General features: G+C 27.6%; 3 protein-coding genes and 2 non-coding genes across 13 annotated transcripts in view; 4 read left to right on the top strand and 1 right to left on the bottom strand.

Annotated features, from left to right (window-relative positions):
* Window positions 1-249: 249 nt before the first annotated feature.
* On the top strand, window positions 250-8,165 carry LOC107171482 (uncharacterized). Its single transcript, XM_089226253.1, has 8 exons — window positions 250-414; window positions 545-634; window positions 3,460-3,595; window positions 6,810-6,856; window positions 6,919-7,036; window positions 7,104-7,189; window positions 7,803-7,830; window positions 7,889-8,165. The coding sequence occupies exons 1-8, from the start codon at window positions 361-363 to the stop codon at window positions 7,975-7,977; spliced, it is 648 nt and encodes a 215-aa protein (XP_089082379.1). The 5' UTR covers window positions 250-360; the 3' UTR covers window positions 7,978-8,165.
* Window positions 8,166-8,328: 163 nt separating this feature from the next.
* Window positions 8,329-11,981, bottom strand: LOC107163441 (activator of 90 kDa heat shock protein ATPase homolog 1). Of its 2 annotated transcripts, none has more exons than XM_015510884.2 (9): window positions 11,743-11,981; window positions 11,510-11,589; window positions 10,490-10,766; window positions 10,245-10,365; window positions 9,476-9,579; window positions 9,296-9,406; window positions 8,723-8,824; window positions 8,517-8,653; window positions 8,329-8,444 (listed from the first exon to the last, which is right to left on the bottom strand). In XM_015510884.2, the coding sequence occupies exons 2-9, from the start codon at window positions 11,587-11,589 to the stop codon at window positions 8,360-8,362; spliced, it is 1,017 nt and encodes a 338-aa protein (XP_015366370.2). In that variant the 5' UTR covers window positions 11,743-11,981; the 3' UTR covers window positions 8,329-8,359. The 2 variants fall into 2 exon arrangements, with proteins under 2 accessions (XP_015366370.2, XP_089082378.1); XM_089226252.1 differs by having other exon boundaries at window positions 10,490-10,761; window positions 11,743-11,923.
* A 5,023-nt stretch (window positions 11,982-17,004) lies between these two features.
* Window positions 17,005-20,316, top strand: part of LOC107171481 (hrp65 protein-like) — a 29,803-nt gene continuing 26,491 nt past the window's right edge. For 4 of the 8 annotated variants that reach the window (XR_016191722.1, XR_016191720.1, XR_016191719.1 and 1 more), the window contains exon 1: window positions 17,007-17,415. Coding sequence is in view for 4 of the 8 variants with exons in the window: in XM_089227597.1 (XP_089083723.1) it covers window positions 17,221-17,415 (195 nt within the window). In the remaining 4 variants the exon portion in view is untranslated. Of the gene's footprint in view, window positions 17,416-20,316 lie in introns of all 8 variants that reach the window. The other 4 variants (XR_016191721.1, XM_089227599.1, XM_089227596.1 and 1 more) reach the window with 2 other exon arrangements.
* Window positions 18,750-18,840, top strand: LOC149055941 (small nucleolar RNA snR60/Z15/Z230/Z193/J17). Its single transcript, XR_016191835.1, has one exon. It is a non-coding gene; the product is annotated as a small nucleolar RNA snR60/Z15/Z230/Z193/J17 (small nucleolar RNA).
* On the top strand, window positions 19,268-19,358 carry LOC149055940 (small nucleolar RNA snR60/Z15/Z230/Z193/J17). Its single transcript, XR_016191834.1, has one exon. It is a non-coding gene; the product is annotated as a small nucleolar RNA snR60/Z15/Z230/Z193/J17 (small nucleolar RNA).

Raw genomic sequence — 20,316 nt, 5'->3', positions numbered from 1 at the left:
AATAGCTATACCCAACATGCATACTTGTTAATTGTTAATTGTTTTGGTCCATGGTGTTTTTCAAAATAAGTATTTATTCTAGATGGTTATTGGTTTCCTGTAGTTAACCTTAATAACGATAAATAATTACCTATTCAAACAATTGTTCCGAGCCTTGACAAAGATTTAATAACTAAATAGTAATTTACCATACCTATATGGCATTTGTCTGTATTGTATTTTTACATAGAACGGAAAAAAATTATGTATAAAAGCAAATGAACAATACATCTGAAGTTAGTGTTCATTTTAGAGGATCTACCTACCTTCTAGTTGTCACTTGTCAATTCAACTTAATGAGATATTAATTTAACGATTAAAATGCAAAAAGTCGTTTTTATATGTATTTTTGCGATCATCTACCAAACAGTATTTGTAAGTGTGTTAATATTTTTGTATTTGTAAATTAAACAAAATATAAATAAAACTGAAAATTAATACCTAACAAAATTCTAACTACTATAAGATACTAAAAAAATATCTCAAAACTTATATATTTTTATAGACTGTTGGGTACGAGAGAACATGGATTTCACGCCAAAAACGAATGACAAATGTTGACGAATGCCAAACTCTCCTGCCTAGCTCGGAAAAGGTATGTTATATAAATATTGAAAAAAATTAAAATCTTTCTTTTTCATAACATGTAGAATGACTTAAATACCTGGAACTGAATACTGATCTGTGAACCTTTTAAATCGATTTAATTTTGAATAGGTATTTTTGTTCATAATTATTGTACAAAAGTGTAACTGAAACATAACAAATAAATATAGGACGCAAATACTCACACATCAACACAATTTATTACAATAGTCAATTTTAGAACCGGCTATGACCATTTAAGATATTCAGTGATATTTTTAATAATATAATAGCATAATTAAAACTATCAATATAATTACTATATTCCATCTCACCACCCATAATTATATGTAGAATAAGAAATGTCCTACCTACATAATATGAAGTAATATAGGCCAGGAACCACTGTTATCCGGTTGAGATATATTTTAAAATTTTGTTTTAGGTATTTAAACATTTTTTTATTATAGTTTTTGTCACAGGGAGTTTTATCTTTATGACATAGGATTAAAGAGATCAAAACACTAACATCTTTTGAAACGGCGGTGTGGTTATCAGGAATTTATGGTAATAATGGTGTGTAGGTGTGACTGCGTGACATTAATGAGTTTGAATGGTAAAATAGTGTAATAATTTGGAAATTGATATTACATTTTTATAGGTTTTCTAAATGGTCGACAGTCTATATATCATATATGTAACTAAATAGGTAGGTAGATACTAGATACCTATTTAAAATTAATTAAGTTTCTGATAAGAAAAATAGAATAGATCATAACTGAAAAGGTATAGAAGACAGTACCTATATATTATAGTTATCCCCTTATTGAGAAAATATATCCTATACTTCTATTAAAACTTAAAACTATTACTGACAATATACCTTTTTTCAAATATTCATAACATAAAAAAAAATAGATGTAGTAGGTGGGTACTATAACTAGGTACCTATATCACTGTCACGGTAATTATTTTAGATCTAATAGTAGGTATTAAGATTTAAGTATTATAAGTATTTAGAAATATCGGATTGTTAGGTAGGCGAAATGTGAGGTATAATCCAAATGGTAATATATTATTATTGCAAGTTACTATACCTATACACTACTATATTATAGTTCTGTTTTATGAACTAATAATATAAGTATCTATTATACCAATATATTATACAATTTATATTTATTTTATGCAAACAAGCAAATCGATAAAAAATAAATAGTTTATATAGAATTATGGAGACGGAAAATATTTAGATATATATGAGTTTGGTCGACACAGGTAATGCCCAAATAGTATACCACAAATTTTTAATTCTTATGATAATACATAAAATTAGAATTTAAAATATTCATTATTAGGACTCGGATATTGTAGTAGGTATATCTACTTAGAAACTAGTTAAGTTAATTGCACTATATTGCACTAAAAATAACAAAAACTCCTCTTAAAATAGTATTAAAAATTGCACTAAAAAATAACAACCTTTTGTTGTAATTTAAATTTATTGTTCTATTTATATTTACTTTTATATAACTTATAATCTAAAATTCTACTAAAAATATAATATATATATATATATTTTATTACTTACAATATTATATTATAATCATATAATATAATTATCACTGTATTGCACTATTTGCACTATAAGTGTTAATTTTTAATTTTCGAAATCGATCATTTTCTAGGGATAAATCATAAGTGGAACGTATTTAAAATAGGCTATACCTATCGCTTACTGTCAAGTCTTCGGGTAAACTTATATCGAACAGTTTTTCTTGTTCAATATTTGATTATCATTGATTTCAAATCCGGAAATCTTTTCAATAATTTTCTTAAATTTTAATGGACTGAAATTCTAATTGTACAAAATATATCATCTAATTTATTTTTAACTTTTTTAATCACCCCAACGGCTTCAACTACCATAAGTCCTTGATTTTCTAATTTTATATTTGCGTCCAGCAAAAATCAGTAATTCGAGTTAATAAATACTAAATCAGCTGAAGTTGAATAATAATTCCGGTTAAAAACATCATGAGCGATATTAAAGTATAATCTTATCTATAACACATTAACACGGCGGTCGAGGATCGACTATAATCACTAAAATATTTGTGCCTATAAATAAGAAAATTCTAGGAAATTGCAATAAAATTCCAAAAAATTCCCTTCAAACTTTTAGATTTTGGTTTGTTTTTACACGACATGCATTTCAAACGCAGGCACTTAGCAATAAATTTGAGCAGTAGAAAACAAATTACAAATTCAGCTAGATCCGCGTCCTTTCATTACTATTTACCATATACTAACCCATAGCGGTATAGCCGTACAACCTTTAATATAAGCACTTATGAATTTAGCTATTATCATTTATTCACATGAAAATGCGCCTACTGACCTACTGCCTATATAATATTATAATTGCTAAATTATACATATATAAGTATTACCTATCATTTAAATTGCTTATAACCTGTAATATGCAATGAACATAATTAACCGCGTGTATTCGTATTTGGATTTAATTGGTAGTTGGTACCTATTAAAATTATTTTGAATAAATGTATGGAAAAAATAACGGTACCCATAACCTAAAATTAACCCTAATAAAAGTTATAAATTATAATATTACCTTCAGAGCAGGCTGAGAAATAAGTGTTCCTGACTAGATGACAAATTTGCGCCCATTTAATCCTAAAAATTGTATCACATGTTGCGCTCCTCCACTCATTTAACAATGTTCCAATATGCTCTCAGTTCTGATTTTCTATAAAGTACCTATATAGCAATGTATAAATATTATGTATTTTTATTCATATTATAACTAAACAGAAATTACCTTCATGTTGTCAAATGCCAAATATATTACCCGGCTTGGACAGTACTTGGGAAAAATGTTTTGAGACATTCGTGCAGTTCAAGGATAAACCTGAAACACAAGAATACAAGGAAATGTCACATGGAAAAGGTAAATCATAGAAATACCATTTGGTATCTATTTGGTGTTAACATCATTCAGAGGCGGACTAGCTAGGAGAGTTACAGATCTCCCTGGGCTGGTGAAAATTATACTCATATGATGGCTCTGTCCAAAAACCTTGATAATTAGGAAGATCTAAGATGAATCATAAAGTATTATAAAAATGTTTGTTACATTATCAATATGCCTACCTATTAAGCCTAAATAAGTGACAGACGTTAATTTATTTTCTACATCTATCAAGTTTTGACGATAATATCATAAAATTTTCAAAACATGGTCATGTATATGCACACGAAAAAAAAAATGTGAATTACTGGAATCCAAAGGAAATGTTCTTTAATTAGGTAAATTGCAAAAAAAGCTTCAATGAGTTAAAAAAAACATTAAATGGAGAATTTTCAGTTTATTGATCAGGAATTTGAGAATAAAAATTTAGATATATTTATATAATATATAAATTTTATTATAAATAAGTGTAGTTATAGCTATTGAAGGAAAAACATTTTTAAGAAATACTAGAATGTACGAAGTAAAATTCTCCATTAACATAACAATTATTTATTTAATTTTATTTTAAATTCATTTATAATAAGACATTTCTAGCCTATAAGACTATCTACACCAATGGATTTAGTTAATTAAATAGGAAGTTAAAAATAAACATAACAATGCTTTTCGACTAAACGTATGAGTGTATATAACTCGTATACCTAACGTATATAAACTAATCCAGTTTTTTCTTATTACCTACCTATAATTAGTATATTACTAAATTAGGTACAAGGTGTAACAGAAATAGGTAGGTACCTACCTGACAAATGGAACTTTTTTTCTTATCAATATTTAAACTTTAAACATTTTATTTTTATTTTTCTATTGAGATTTTAACATTATAATATCTCGAGGTATGTACAATGTACATACATAAATATTCGTACATAAAAAGAATTGTTAAAGCTCATACTTTTAGATTCTGAGGCCTGACTGCATTTTAAAATTGAGCGAAGTTTAATTATCATTTTGTTTTATATATTAATTTAAGACGATTATGCAACAAATACGGGATACAATTACCTAGTTTTTTATTTTTTAAATTGGTACCTACTGATATTTAAAAATGAAAACTTTTAAATTGTATATCAATTTTTTTTTTGATAAATTCAAAATAGCTAATTTTTTAAACAAATTTTGATGGTAAAATAGTTTATTTAAATCAAGTAGTTTTTATTTATTTTTTTTTTTTTTAAATATCCATTTTGTTTGGGGTAAATTAATTTGTAACACAACATTTTTTTCCAAAATATGTATTATTTTTGGGAATTTCTTGACATAAGTATATTTCTTATCACATAATTTTCATATTTGTTATATGTTTAACAGGTAGGTATCAGATTTTTATTAGTCAGGGTTTTTGTTACACTGTCTATAGTTCCTTCTTTCTCCTTTTCCAGTTTTAAAGGTCATTAACCATTAAGGCCCATTGCTGAAAAACAAATCTCTTTCCATTTATCTCTGTTCAGAGCTGCTTCAAAAATATTGTTTACCTCAAGTTGGTTCAGTTCTTTCTTATTCTTGTCCATCCGCCTCTTTTTCGATCTTCCAACCGGCCTCCTTCCCTGAGGGGTCCATCTAATACATGACCAAGCCAACTCAGTCTCTTGTGGCGTATTTTTGCTATTATTATGTATGGTCTTCCGAATAGTTCCTGCAGTTTGCTGTTAAATCTAATTTCCTATGCCTGGTCTTAGTTTCTTTTTGGTCCGTTTATCCTCTTCGGACTATCCGTGATGATAACTATAATCTATTCTCATCTCCTTGGGTCGTGGGCCATTTCTTACATATGTATACATTATCACTGGTCTGGTTAGTACAGACCTGCAGGAAGTCGTTCTTTTGATTTTTTTGACAGTAGCTTCGACCCCAATAACCCCGAGAGGGCGTACAAACATTTGTTCCCTGATGAAATGCGTTTTTTTATTTATTCATGGTTGTCATTTGTGATACTTAAGTTAGTGCCTAAATATTTAAAATCATCTACCTTCTCAAACGACTCTAACCTATATCCTCCAACCTACAGTCCAGTAGTATTTCACATCATTCCTACCGGTTCACATGTCTATAGTGTATATTATACTATCTGCTGTTATATACTATAATGACATAATTAATATAGGAGTGGAAAACTTTTGAGGAGTCTTGAATCATATATCCTCCTCTCATTTCTATCAGTTGTCAATAAAACTTATTTAAAATTTGGAGATACCTAGTTAAATTTTTCATCACAATTTTTATAAAAATTGTACAAAACCAAGGTTGCTTTATAAATCAGAATAGATGTTATAGGTAACACGTTTATCTATTAAAAAGTACATGGGCTTCTAGATTTTCGCATCTCCCTGAGCTGACGTGTTACAGGCCCGCCTCTGATTCATTACTCGACATGCAAACTATTTTTTTAATTCAGATCGTAATTGTGTTAATCACTATAAATTAAACATATGAATATTTTTTATAACAGATTATACTTAGGTATATATTAAATAGGATATGTATTTAGTTTTGCTTTTGGAAAAGTTGGTGAAAATGTATTATCACTTGCTTAGCCTTGACAATCGACTGTACCTACTGAAAACCTGGAAAATCTGTGTATAATATCTTATTATTTGATATTTATCACGTACAGTGGTGGGTTTAATCGCTCACCGATGGTGGGGGAAGATAATTAATGATCAAGAATTTAGTTGTTGTATTTTAAATCTATATAGTATATCATACAATTTTAATTAACATAATATATTTTTATTAATTTGTAAATATTTTGTTATCAATTTTCATCTGAAACCATTAATAAAAATGAATAGTTTAATTGAAAAATATTTATATTACATTATTAATTCCAAGTTTCTTTTTTAACTTTTGAAAATCGTTTAATGATATTATCTGTTGAGAGTTGAGACCATTTTGTCCATATTCTTCAATGATGATATTAGGTACCTATTATATAATAATTATGATAGATGTATCATAATACTTGTCTTAAAAAAATAGCTTAGTCCTAGGGGATGCTAATGCCCACATTTCCGGGGGGGGGGGGGGGGGGGGCTTAAACCCGCCACTTTACACGTGTTTATGTCCTCTTCTAGTACAATATCTAACAAATAATAATTTTAAAATGATCAAGTTAATTTATATATTATAGAACCACCATGTCTTTTTCAATGTATTTTCATGAAATCTGGATTAACTGTAAGTACAAAATAAATACACACAATATATTATATTGAAATAATTTTAAAATTCAATTTTAGACTAGTGAAGGAAAGCTCAATGAAGATGCTATCACTAAAAAAATGAATGAAGGAATGAATAATAATGAAAAATGGAAGTCTACATGGCGGGATTCTCTAAATAAATGCTTTAATGATGGTGAATTAGTATAAATGGTAATAGGTACACATCATCATTAATTAAAATGTAAATATTATGATTTTAGTTAAACAAGAAGATAAAAAACAAATTGCTATTATGAATACCCCAGCTGGAAGATTGATGAAATGTTTCTTAAGAGATATTTATATGGTAAAATTATTATTCTTTAATTTATCCATTTCAGAATGATGAAGTTGTTATTTTTAAAACTATAACACAATAGTTATATTATATTAGATAATGTTTTTTTAATTTATAAATGCTACTTTTTATAGCTTTTCATTTTTAAAATTGTATGTAATTTTGAAAAAATTTCAACTACACATTCACATAGTGAAAAATCAAACATCAATAGATCTAAAATAAATTGGGAACATCAAAATTACTTAAGACAGTTAAAACTGAAAATATTTGAATTAAATATAATAATAATTGTTATTTTATGAGATATAATTATCATAAATTACCATGTAAGGTTTACTAATTTAACAAGAAAGCATAAGCAATTAAGATTACACACAACTCTTAAAATGTCACACAATAAAATTGTTGAACAAACTACTAAGTATATTAGATTTATTAAATCTAAACTCTATATTCAATTAGAAAAAAATGATGAAATATTAACATTATTTAAACTGATTGTAAATTAAAACATAAACTGCTCTACTTTCTATTTCTGAATAGTGCTATATATTGAACACCATAGATATCATATTATACAATGTGTACATTTACCTAAAGTCAAAATTGTTTATTTCAGAACTGTCCCAAAGATATATGGGTTGAAAGTAAGTAGTGTTAAGGAAACTGTTTGCATTAGTTTAACTATGTTTTAAATTTTAACAGGCACAGAATGCTTGAATATGAAGAGTTTGGTGCAAAAATGTCCAGAAATGCCCCCGCCAGTATTCAAATCACCACCTAAATTAATTTAATTTGAAAATTACTCGTCTGTAGCAAGTACATTATAGATTAAAAAAAAAATACTTACTTTATGTTGAATGTAATTAATTTACAATTTTAACGTGAAAATAAACAATAAACACAGAATTTAAAAAAAAAAACTGTTTTTTATTTTATTATTTTTAATTTTGTTGAATAAATTTAATTTATGTGATAGAAATTGAAACATTTTAATATCTTAATATCTATCTTAATTTAGAACGATGTAATGAACATCTATGAAGGGCATATGAAATAATCAATATCAATAGGCACATAAGAGAGGAAAGTGCATACTTCTTGGATAGACAAGCTATTACATTTCAAAAATAAATACAAAAAACTATATTTAAGAATTTATTGAATTGTTCAGACTCATAATAACATCCCGTATCCAAACGTTCTTTTAATTGGTGTGAAGTAATATCTTTCCCAATTTTGACGAGTAATAGCTTCATCACTGAAAAACGTAATGTTTAATATTAACATAAATGATTTTTACAAAAATAATTATAAATATATAATATATAACCTTTTGGGAACTCCTACTAGAGAAACTCTAACTTTAGTATGGTCTTCTTGTTGATTAATAGTAACAGTAACAGTTGAGTATAACCAATCGGGCCATTGTTTAGTTTTCCAATTTTGGACAATTTTTTTGCCAGGGCACTGGAGTAAATAAATAAAGACAATGTGCATTAATATACATTAACTTAAGTGATGATTAAATTTACTTACAAGTTCTATGAATTCTCCAGTAATATTTCCATCAAACAATTGAAATTTTCCCCCTTTAATTGCTTGAAATGTAACAGATTGTTGAGTAAAAGCTGATACAAGCTAAAAATAAATAATTTATAAGTTAAATATAAATATATTAAGGCCATTGGGAAAACATTATTGAGTGGCAAGTTTTGGTCGCCTGCTATCGCATATATCCTATCACTAAACCATCCAAAACAAGAGCCGCCATTGCTTCCATCACTGACACCAACAACAATGTGGTATACTCTTTTTCACGAGAGAACGGGTCCGTTTTGCGCATGTAGAATGAGCTCTGGCCGGCTCGCCCTCCTGTGAAATCCCCACCACCCAGTCACTAATTATTGTCAATTTTGTGTTTTTGGGTGGGGAATGTGCCGCGGCGACTAGTTTTGGTTGGAATCTTCCAATGATGGTCCCGTTCTTTCGTGAAAAAGGGTATAGTAGATATTTAGGTACAAAACCACAAAGCTTGATGCACGAAGGAGTAGAGCTCTCTCAATGGCGGTAGTATATATTTTATTTTAATTATAACACTATTATACTGACCTCTGGTGTTGTGAGCGTATTGTAAAAATCTTCGCCAGAACACTGGAACACTACATCCATTACAACAGTAGTAGTATCTATTTTAGATTTAGATTTATCATCTTTTGCACCCTATAATAATAACAATTATTTATTTATTGAACAAGTTATATCAATATTTATAACTTCAACAGGTCTTACATCATTGGAATTGTGAACATCTTTCAAAGATTCTTTTGACAATAATTTTGGTTTAGAAGAATTGTCATTATCTTTTTTGGGCAAAATCATGCCTTTTGAAAATTCTAGAATATAAAAATTTATTAATTCAATAATTATATAAGTAATATATAACAAATGTAAAGTAATTACTTTATAATCTTTAATAATAATAAATTGTATCCATCAACTTTAATACAAATTTAAATATATCTGATTTATGACAATTTTTTTTATTAGTAACCATTTAAAAAAAAATAGGGACCAACAAGGTGTAAGTTACTTGTTGCGAAATACCAAGCACAAAAAAAATAAAAATTACCATCAAATTAGTAAAAACAATATATTATTAGACGATTTTATAAAAAATAGAATAATTGGTACTTCTTACCATATAAAAACATAAAAATATTAAAAATTGATTGGGATCAGTTAAAATAACAATCTAATTGTTAATTATTATGATATATACAGGGTGGTGCTTACCGAGTAAGAGAAAAATTATAAGAGTACTCTAAACATAAATAGTATAAAAAAAATATTAAGAAATGTTTAAAACTGGACACCTAAAATTCAAATCAATACTTTGAAATTATAAGTTAAAAATATTCATTGTATAATGTATAATACATTGTATGGCATCATCAAAAACTCAAACTTTCGTTAAATCATTATTTGTATTAAACAAAGATAAATAAATAACATAATTAAAGTTTTTGGAAATATTTTTTAATCAATTTAACATTTGTACCTTCTTTTAGGTCCTTTATATATTTTTCAAGCTGATCTCTGATTTTATTACGTCCTTGGTGGTAAAGAAAATCTTTAACTATAGTTGCTTCATTAGAAGATTCTTTCAATGAAATATTTATCTGTAAACAAAGTAATGAACTTGTAATAATGCTGATTCTGTTCTTATGAACAAATTATTAAAATGTCTAACAAAACAACAATAATAAATACAAAAGCTATAACCAAATTAGAATTAAGTAATACCTCAATTTCAGCTACAGTATTTTCTTCACTTAAATTTGGTATGTTTATTGTGCCTTCTATCTCTTTGACACCACCACTTAATTGTCCTTTCCAACTTAAAGTTAAATCCCACTCATAAAAGAATATGAGCTTGCCCTTTCTATTATTTGCAACAGCTTCACCTTCACAACTTTCAATCTTTGAAATCTCACATTTAGCTACATCATTTTCTAATACCATACCAACTAACAAGGCATTAAGTTTGTCTTTTGACCATTGGCATGCATTTTTTTCTGTCCTGAAAAAAAACCACAGTTTTGTTATAAATTACTTAATTTATCAGGCTTGAAAGTACAAATAAAACCTACCTATAGCATTAGGCCCTATAGGTATAAGTTATATCAAAACAAATAGTGCAAAATTTGAAAAAAATAGTCAAAATATTTTTTTATTATTAGTTTAAAGAGGTCATATTTAAATATGAATTAATTTGACTTATTTCTTAGTCAAAATAGAGACTAACTAGGAAACTACACATTCAAATTTTTATTTCGATAAGTCGTAAAGATTCTCAAAATAATTATCCACAAAATAATTTACAGTAAAAAAAGATTCTTATATAATATATATATATATATCTCAAGAATTTGAAGATATGGTCTTGGAGTATATTTAAAGATTCCAAAAATCAGATTTTGAATAACTTTATTATTTAAGAAAAAAAAGTGGGTGAGCATTCTTGGTGAATTACTCTATATATATATATACATACTTTAAAAACTAAAATCTAAATCTACTTTAAATTTATCTTATTTGTATCAAGTATTAACTTCACATAATTTTAAAATTAACTAGGCATCTTATTAGGTACATTTTCAAGTTTTTCCTAACTTGCAATATCCATGTAGATATTCAGAATATTATAACAATGATTAAGCATTTACAATAATATGTAATAAAATTATTGAGTCATTAAAAACAAATTTAAACCTATGAATTATTAATTAAAATAGAATGCATGAAAATAATTTAACAAATTACCAATGCCAGTTGTTTACATTGGTGGCGTCTGGGCGTTCCTCGACAATCCATCGCGGATCTCCTTCACCCCACTTAGCCATCTAAAAAATTATAAAATACAAAAAATACAATTAAATTATATGTTAATGATGTACTTAAATAATTTAAAGCACTAATGACAGATAGGTTTAATGAATTATTCACATAAGAAATACATCACACTAGATAATTTACAAAATTAATAAGATTCTTACCTTGAATTGAAAATCAATCAATAAAAAATTCTCAATCAAATGTTAATAAAATATAATTTTTGAAGAAATTTCAGTAGCTGTTCTGTACAATCGCAAATAGAATGACGGAGAGACCCGTGGTACAGACAACAGCTGCGAACGCTGTGGTAGTGCGGCGGAACCGTGGAACAGCGCTTATATTTGATATTTGAGTGAAAGAATTGAATCAAACTGAAACATGGAAAATTCTAGAATATTTTAACAGTGTGACCAATTTGATAAGAAACTAAAACACCAGAACGGACTACTATCGATATTAATTATATTATTATTATTTTTATTATCATTCATAAATTCATAATGTTGGTGCACCTGCTTTTGAGTTCGGCCCCGATTTATTCGTTTATTCCATGAAAATTATTCTGCCTGTTATCTCGGGGCCGAACTGTACTAGCCCCGTAATACGAGTAAAAAAAACAAAATCAATTAAATGTAGTAGTTAATTATATTTAACAAATAATAATTCAGTCGGAGTAAAATAATACAAAGATTAATTACATAAATTAACGTTAGAAAAAGTTTAAAACAATGCGTTATATTTTACAGGTTATTTTGCGACTTTTCGGCATTTCATAAACGAGTAAAAAAAAGAAACACGAGGTTAAAAACGACGACGTACGTCCGTAAAAAAAGAGTGAGAGCGCGCGCAGTGTGCAATGCTGACAACGAGAGGGGCACGGCTGGCAGCGGCTGACGAGCCGGTACCGCGGTTACATTGATAATATTGTTGTGGTCGCCACAGAATCTTAACATGTCCACCCTACGGACGGCGCCATATTGATTCCAGTTTCATGGAATAAGCAATAATTCATGGAAACATTATACCGCTATTTTTTAAATTATGTTTTTAGATAATCAGAAATTGGAAAGGCTATTCAAGGAACATTAATCCGCTGAACTGTAGATATTTTTTTATGAATATTTAAAGCTTCCTATTCTGAATACTCAATATATGTTGAAGTTGCAATTTGACAAAAAGAAGAACAAAGAGTAGAGACTACCCAATAATCAAAGTAAATTTATAAATGATGTAACTAATTAAAATTATTAATTGTAATAATAAATGTACAAATTCATTTTAATAATAAATGTGCTTATTTTAATCAATGAATTGTTTTTTCTTTGCCTCATTGGGTAATTTTTATGAGTTTTGACTGATCTATAGGTGCGTTTTATATTATAATTTCAACAATATTATCTCTGAAATCGGTAATCACTTCAGTGATTTTCTATGTCTAGGGCCTCCCCAGCTGGTTGAAAATGTTATTTTTGAGATTACATTTCAATTTCAATTATAATACGATTATACCAGTTATCATTGCATTATAAAACAATTAGGCTGGTTATGATTGATAACAATGATAACATTCTATGAAAAGTTCCTACAATAGGTACTCTGAATTCTGAAAACTAACATTCTTATTTTACTTATGAAGGTGTATAATATTATGTACAAACTTTAGTGTTGTAATTAATTATACCCATCTATACAAATTCTTAACTGTTTCAACATTTATGATCACAAATTAAATGTCCAAAGCTTAATTAATTGTTAAACTTAATTAAGAATCAGATATTAAATTCTATTTAATATGGTGCGAAAATGCTGTGTTCCAAATTGTGGATTGGAAAATGTCAAAAGACTTAGCATCATGTTCAAGTGATCTACAGTATTTTTATTGATAATATTTGACAAATAATTTATGAATTATATTATTTTATAATAGAAATAATTTTAAAAAAATGTTCCATAAGCTAAATAACAACTGATATATTAACTTCAAAAAGTTAATTTTTAATACATGGTATAAATGAAACTGCTATTAAAATATGGTAAATTAAGCTATTGTAAAATACTAAAATTGGCTGTAATTTTTTTTTTTCATTTTTTTTTTACTTAGGTATAAACTAAATAACAGTTAGCAATATATAAGAAACATACAAAACATTAATACAAAAATGTATTTAAGAGACATTAATACCAAATATATTTATGATCAATTGACACTTAAAAATCCAATTTGTACAACATTTTATGAATGTCATTTATAATATTTAAATACATTTTTTTAGTACAATACAAAATATTAAAAATAAAATGATACAATTTTAAATGCGTAAAATATACTTAGAATTCCTTTTGGTGATATGAAAACAGCAGACCAATGGAAAAGTGCTATAGGGTTATTAAATATTGAACCAGGAAAAAATTACTTTGTATGTCAGCATCACTTTTTAAACAGTGACTTCAATCAAGAAGGAGTTAATGTTAAATGTTAAGAATTTTTCACCAGCATTATGAGCATTTGCATGAACTCTTAATTTGTACTCGCCTAAGGCGTACCTTTTTGTTAGAACTGAATTTGGATCAAGTCTACTTCACAGAACAACATTGAGATCATGGTATCACGAAGTAAAAGTTAACGAAGGATTTACTACTGAATCATTTATAGCGCTTAAAATAAACAGTGAAGAGTATAAAATGTAATGGTAAACAGTTATTTTGTTCTTTGATGTTAGATGAGATGCATATTAAGAAACAAGTAAATTAGTAGGATGGTAAACATTTTCATAGAATTCAGTGATGTCTATGATGCATTCATTAGAAGTAAAGTTGGCGATTGATAGGATTTAATGGCATATATTATGATTATACTTTATGCGGCTATATGCGGCAGTACTCAGTACTGCAACTCCAGTAGCCAATAGCAATAGATATTTGGCATTTTCCTCCAATGACAAGTAACAAAACTCATCCTCCAAACCACAATTATGTAAGGATCTTCTAATTTTATAAATTATAAAAATATTTTACTTATTTTATTATTTACATTTTGTTTTTAATGACTAGGTTATTAAATTCTAGTATTGATATCAGGTGGGGGGGCTCTAGCGCTCTGCCACCTGCCCTCTACAGGTTATTTAGAACTTTGGTTTTCTTTTTATAGGACTATAGCCTCTGTAAGGCTGTTACTATTAAATCCTAGTTATGCTATGCTCATGAGGAAGATGGGTTCAGTCTATTAGCCCCACTCCCCCTTGCGTACGCCACTGGCTAAATGGATAGATTAAACATATACTTATAAGATAGTAAGATGTGCAAATTTAGTACAAGATTCCACATGAGTTTTTATACCTTTATCGTAAAAAAATTGACTAGAAAGCGAAAATCACATTAAGTTTTTAAAACCGTTTGAAGTTTGATGATATCGAATGTTACCCTAAATTAAGGATGGGGGGGGATGTTGAATGTTGATGCGGTGTATTATATACAAAAATATTTCAAAATATGTCGACTGTTGTATAGAAATGATTTTAAATATAAAAATCTGAAGTATATTATTATTGAATAGTATATACCTATAGAAGATTATAGATACTGTGATCTGTGAATAATGTTATTTATATGATATAACAAAAATAAATTAATAACTATTTTATTATCCTTATACCTATTGGTAGGTATTTATATTTATAGTAATTGTAGTAAATTTTACCATTTTTACTAAAGTAGTTACTATGGTTACTAGTAAGTACAAATGTAATGTATAATAAGAGTATGGCGCTATCGATAAATCTGTCAAAATATACGGTATAGTGTTACCAATTGCCAGGGATAAGGAATTGCATACGTCAGTCGCTATAGAGCGCAGATATACACAATAAATATATATGACATAATATTATATTAGCTAATAGCTATATCTTTTCCATAGAGCATCTTTATTATATGACCCGTGCTACGTTTTCAAAATAACTTCATAAAATATTGTATCGTTTATAATATGTATTTGAAAGCTACCTACGTTGTTCACGGAATGTTGATATTTATATTTTTGACTATATAGAAGTCCCTATTATTTGTAAAATTTTGGACTGCGCACTTATTAATTTTACTGCTTTGAATGAAAATTGTATTCTCACAATTGTCTTATTAGCAAAACCAATAAATTACACACACACACATATATATGTAAATATATATATATATATATATATGTATATATGTGTGTGTGAAAAACATCAAAATGTAGGAAATACTCATATTTTCTTTTAGCTGGAATATTATTCAATTTTTGTTTTGTAGACAGTAGTGCACACACGTTCAAATCGTAGTGCATGTATTATGGTGGACATAAAAATAGGCTCTGCTATATAGTTTTGAACTGTAGGGTCTGTAGTTAAATGTATAAATATGTATAGGTAATATAAAAAGTAAGTAGTTATTTTAGTTTAACATGATTATAAGTCAGATTATGAGTTCTGATTCTATTGGAAAAGTCCATCATGGCATAATTATATTATTTAAATATTATAATTTTTATACCTACTTTAAATTCACATGTACTATGTACATCAGTAGGTAGCATTTTTTGTGTACTGTGGTTTTTTATTTAATATATATATTGTATAGTAACAGATATTATAATAGTATTGAAAGACGTTGGTTTTATTTTATTAGGAACTCCAGCATTATGTCATTACAAACATTTTTTAATGCAGAAAAAGAAAGTTAAATAAGTATAATTAATAGTTATTATTTATATTTTTAACATCATATTAACCGACTAATAATTAATGTATAAAATGATCCATTCTATTTTTTTTTAAAGAGAGATTTTCTTCGTGTTCTACTTAAGGGGTTTCCGAATACCAAAAGTTGATAATCAATTGAATGAATCAATGAAATACAATAGTTTATATATAGAGTTATGTTTTTTCATCGAATTTTATTTTGTTGCATTATGTTTATTGCTAAGAGAAAATTTAAATATCGCGGGTTTTTAACGTAAGGGAAGGGGCTTATGGAAATTATTTACCGAGTCCTTGGCATCTGGTCCTCAAAAAGTCTACTACGAGTACCACAACCACAGAATAGACCAATTAATGATCCCCTTACTGTGATCAGACCGGCATATACATAATTGTATTTGTATACTAAACTGTATACGTCTTGTAACTTTAGGACTTGAATCATGATGACGTAGAGAAGATATCTTCTTTACATCGTGGCTTAGATCATATTATACCAAAAATTGTATTTTTTTATAATTTATTTACATGCACATTACTATTTACTCATGGAAAAACGCGATGTGTAACGATTACCACGTTGGCAATACTGTACCGGTAACGGCGTCATATTCTCCTTCATCCGTCCAAAAACGTACACCGCACTCTCCCCCTACCAAGACATAAAGTACCACTCCGTTAATGTGTTTATACTTTACCAAGCGTTTGTGGTCGGCCATTTTATTCGACGATCGACCCTCTGCTTGGTCGTATGCTGTGACTGTACATTTTTGAACTCATCATCTCTCGTTTTCATTTCGCATTACATTGAGTCAGTCGCTTACGCTTCAACAAACTCATTTTACTTCACCAGTCCCTCAAATCGTTCGATTGTTTCAATTCAATTCCATTTTGTGCAGTAACGCCATGGCGCAAATCAAAGATGAGAAGATCAGTGACACGTCGTTAAATGGCCCTAACGCACACCACGGTCCCAACGCCAATCATAAGCCTAAAGAAGAATTCCACGGTGGTGGCCGAGGTGGAAGAGGCAACCGCTACCAACCGTATGGTGGACCAAATAGAGACCGCAAAGGTGGTCCGCCAAGAGACAACAATATGGTAAATATCATAGTTGTAATAATATGTAGTTAGATTTCTCAATTTGTTTTCTACTACGCTCTGTACTGTACACAAACGTACGACGGATTCGAATTGTGCGGCTGTCGTACGGTCTTTTACAAGACTATGCCATCTGTGCTCAAGATTGGTCTATTATAAATGCTAAGATGCATGCGTTATTGTAATGACAAATAACTGGTTTATATTATATTATGGTGGTAATGTATGTGGTTGGTTAAGATATCGAAAATTCTTAACGCTTCGCTGTACCCTAGTGTGACTGCTGGAAAAAATGATCTTGCTCTTAATGAAAGTCAATTATGTATTGATATATATATATTGTAGTTATTGTAGTTACTAGTTTCACATATTTTGTTATTGAAATATTTCATATTCTTGAATTCTGAGGTTAATGATTATGTTTATACAACTGTTTAAACCAGTGTTTCCCAAATTTCTTCTTATAGGTTTGCCATAAATAGGTAAAATATTAGAATTGAGTAGGTTAGGTTATTGCTTTATCAACTATTAGGATATAACCATTGATTTCATAATATAAAATGCTTTAACTAATATAGAAATCTGTCATATGCTACAGCATACTAATTTGAATGTCAAATAATGTTATAGCTACAATAACTGAATTAATTTTTTAAATAACATTACCTCAAAAACCATATTATCCACTAACCATTTTTTATAATTATTTAAATATTCCTAACTAAGTTAAAATATTATAAATCAGTGATGAAATTGCCATTCAATTTGAATAAAATCTAATTGATCATTATTAGTATAAGGGTTTGAATATAAATTACATTTTATGAATTAATTAAAATACATAATCAAGTGTATATTAATTATTCTTCAGTATTTAAATAAATACAGTTTGTATGATATTTTATGTAGCTAATAAATTGAACTCAAATTGAGCTATAAATAATCTAAGATATCTCAAGTCCCTTTCGCCACGCTATGATACTTGATTATTGAGTTTCATTGTGCCAATTTATATAATTGAAAAATAAAGGGTAAAAAATTGTCCTACTAGGAAACACAATGAATTGTTTTATATGTGTGTCGACATTATGGGTACAAATCTTAAAAAAAATAGTTACCAAATTATACTAAAAAAAATAATTTTTGCTTAAGAGATGTTTTTCAGTTTTATCTTGCCAATGGCCTTTTGTATTCTAAATTTGTTTTTTTTTAAATACAAGTTTTATGCATATTTTATTCTTAATGATGAGATATATCTCTTATTATTCTGATTATATTTGATGACAATTTTTTCATCACCACCCACCTCTGAAAGATTAGAAAAACATGTGGTATTCATTTTGTATGATGACAACATAGTTCATTTGAAAAAAGATGAAATTTAGCTATATTGCAATTGTCTTTCGCTCCTATCTGAAATATAGATACTTATGTATACAATTTATAATATAAGCCCTTTCGCCACGCTATGATATTTTATGATTGAGTTTCATTGTGCCAATTTATATTATTGAAAAATAAAGGGTAAAGGAAATAAATTGTCCTACTAGGAAACACAATAAATTGTTTTATATGTGTGTCGACATTACGGGTACAAATCTCTAAAATAGTTACCAAATTATACTAAAAAAATGATTTTTGCTTAAGAGATGTTTTTCTATTCACAAGGTTTTTCAGTTTTATCTTATCAATGGCCTTACTTTGATATTCTATATTTAATTTTTTTTTTAAATACAAGTTTTATGCATATTTTATTCTTAATGATGAGATATATTTCTAATCATTCTGATTATATTTGATGACAATTTTTTCATCACCACCCACCTCTGAAAGAATAGAAAAACGTGTGGTATTCATTTTGTATGATGACAACATAGTTCATTTGAAAAAAGATGAAATTTAGCTATATTGCAATTGTCTTTCGCTCCTATCTGAAATATGAATACCTAATTATATGTTCTTAACTACTAAAACTAATATTATAATCCCTTTCGCCACGCTATGATACCTAAATTGGGTTTTATTGTGCCAATTCATGTTATTGAAATATAAAGGGTAAAGAAAATAAATTGTCCTACTAGGAAACACAATAAATTCTTTTATGTGTGTGTCGACATTATGGATACAAATCTGTAAATAAAATAATCATCAAATTATATTTAAATAAATACATAAATACACAAATTAAATATTGTTTTTATTTTTTCGATATCAGCACTACAAAAAAGTTATTCATGCTTAAAAAACACAAAATTAATGTATTATGAAACAATAAGATTTTTTTTTTGTATAAGTGATATCAAAAAAATAAAAACGATATTGCACAGATAAAATTCTCCTTTTTATGTGGTGAAAATTTTGTTTCTTAGTTATGAATGTAGCTTACTCGATTTTTTCCTGCGCGAAATATTTTTTGCAATGTTACGCACTTATAAGACGGAGACAACACATGCGGGTGTAACGTCCTCTTTTGATAAATAAACAAACTGGAAATGCTATACAACTAAGGTAATATTAAATATTATTATAACCTCTACTTAATAGTTATGACTAAAACAAAATGCTTGAATTAGTAAAATGTGTATTGTATATTTTTAAATTTATTTAACATCAAAATTCAATAAAGTATTCCAAATTTACTTGCTTCAATTAAAAAAAGTTATCACTATAGTTCTTGAAATTTTAAATTACCAATCATGATTACTTGGCTTTTTTTTCTTAAGATGTCTCTCCATGCATATGTTGTCACAGTTATATATTATCTATAATATTATACTTAGTTATTTTATATAGACTTTTTTTAATAAATAAGTTATATATATTTTATTCTTAATGATGAGATATATCTCTTATTATTCTGATTATATTTGATGACAATTATTTCATCACCACCCACCTCTG

Source organism: Diuraphis noxia, unplaced genomic scaffold (assembly GCF_037042655.1).
Source record: "Diuraphis noxia isolate RWA-SAM2 unplaced genomic scaffold, SU_Dnox_SAM2 contig0004, whole genome shotgun sequence".
In the NCBI taxonomy this organism is placed as follows: Eukaryota; Metazoa; Arthropoda; class Insecta; order Hemiptera; family Aphididae; genus Diuraphis; species Diuraphis noxia.
Note: the sequence above shows the minus strand (reverse complement) of the source record. Positions and strands in the feature narration are given on the sequence as shown.

Excerpts from the sequence above, each read along its gene's own strand:
- LOC107171482 (XM_089226253.1), top strand. The coding sequence starts at position 361 with ATGCAAAAAGTCGTTTTTATATGTATTTTTGCGATCATCTACCAAACA. Across the intron at positions 3,596-6,809 it reads GGAAATGTCACATGGAAAAG|AACCACCATGTCTTTTTCAA; the intron begins GTAAATCATAGA and ends TATATATTATAG. Across the intron at positions 6,857-6,918 it reads TCATGAAATCTGGATTAACT|ACTAGTGAAGGAAAGCTCAA; the intron begins GTAAGTACAAAA and ends ATTCAATTTTAG.
- LOC107163441 (XM_015510884.2), bottom strand. The coding sequence starts at position 11,589 with ATGGCTAAGTGGGGTGAAGGAGATCCGCGATGGATTGTCGAGGAACGC. Across the intron at positions 10,767-11,509 it reads AATGTAAACAACTGGCATTG|GACAGAAAAAAATGCATGCC; the intron begins GTAATTTGTTAA and ends GTTTTTTTTCAG. Across the intron at positions 10,366-10,489 it reads ATACTGTAGCTGAAATTGAG|ATAAATATTTCATTGAAAGA; the intron begins GTATTACTTAAT and ends CTTTGTTTACAG.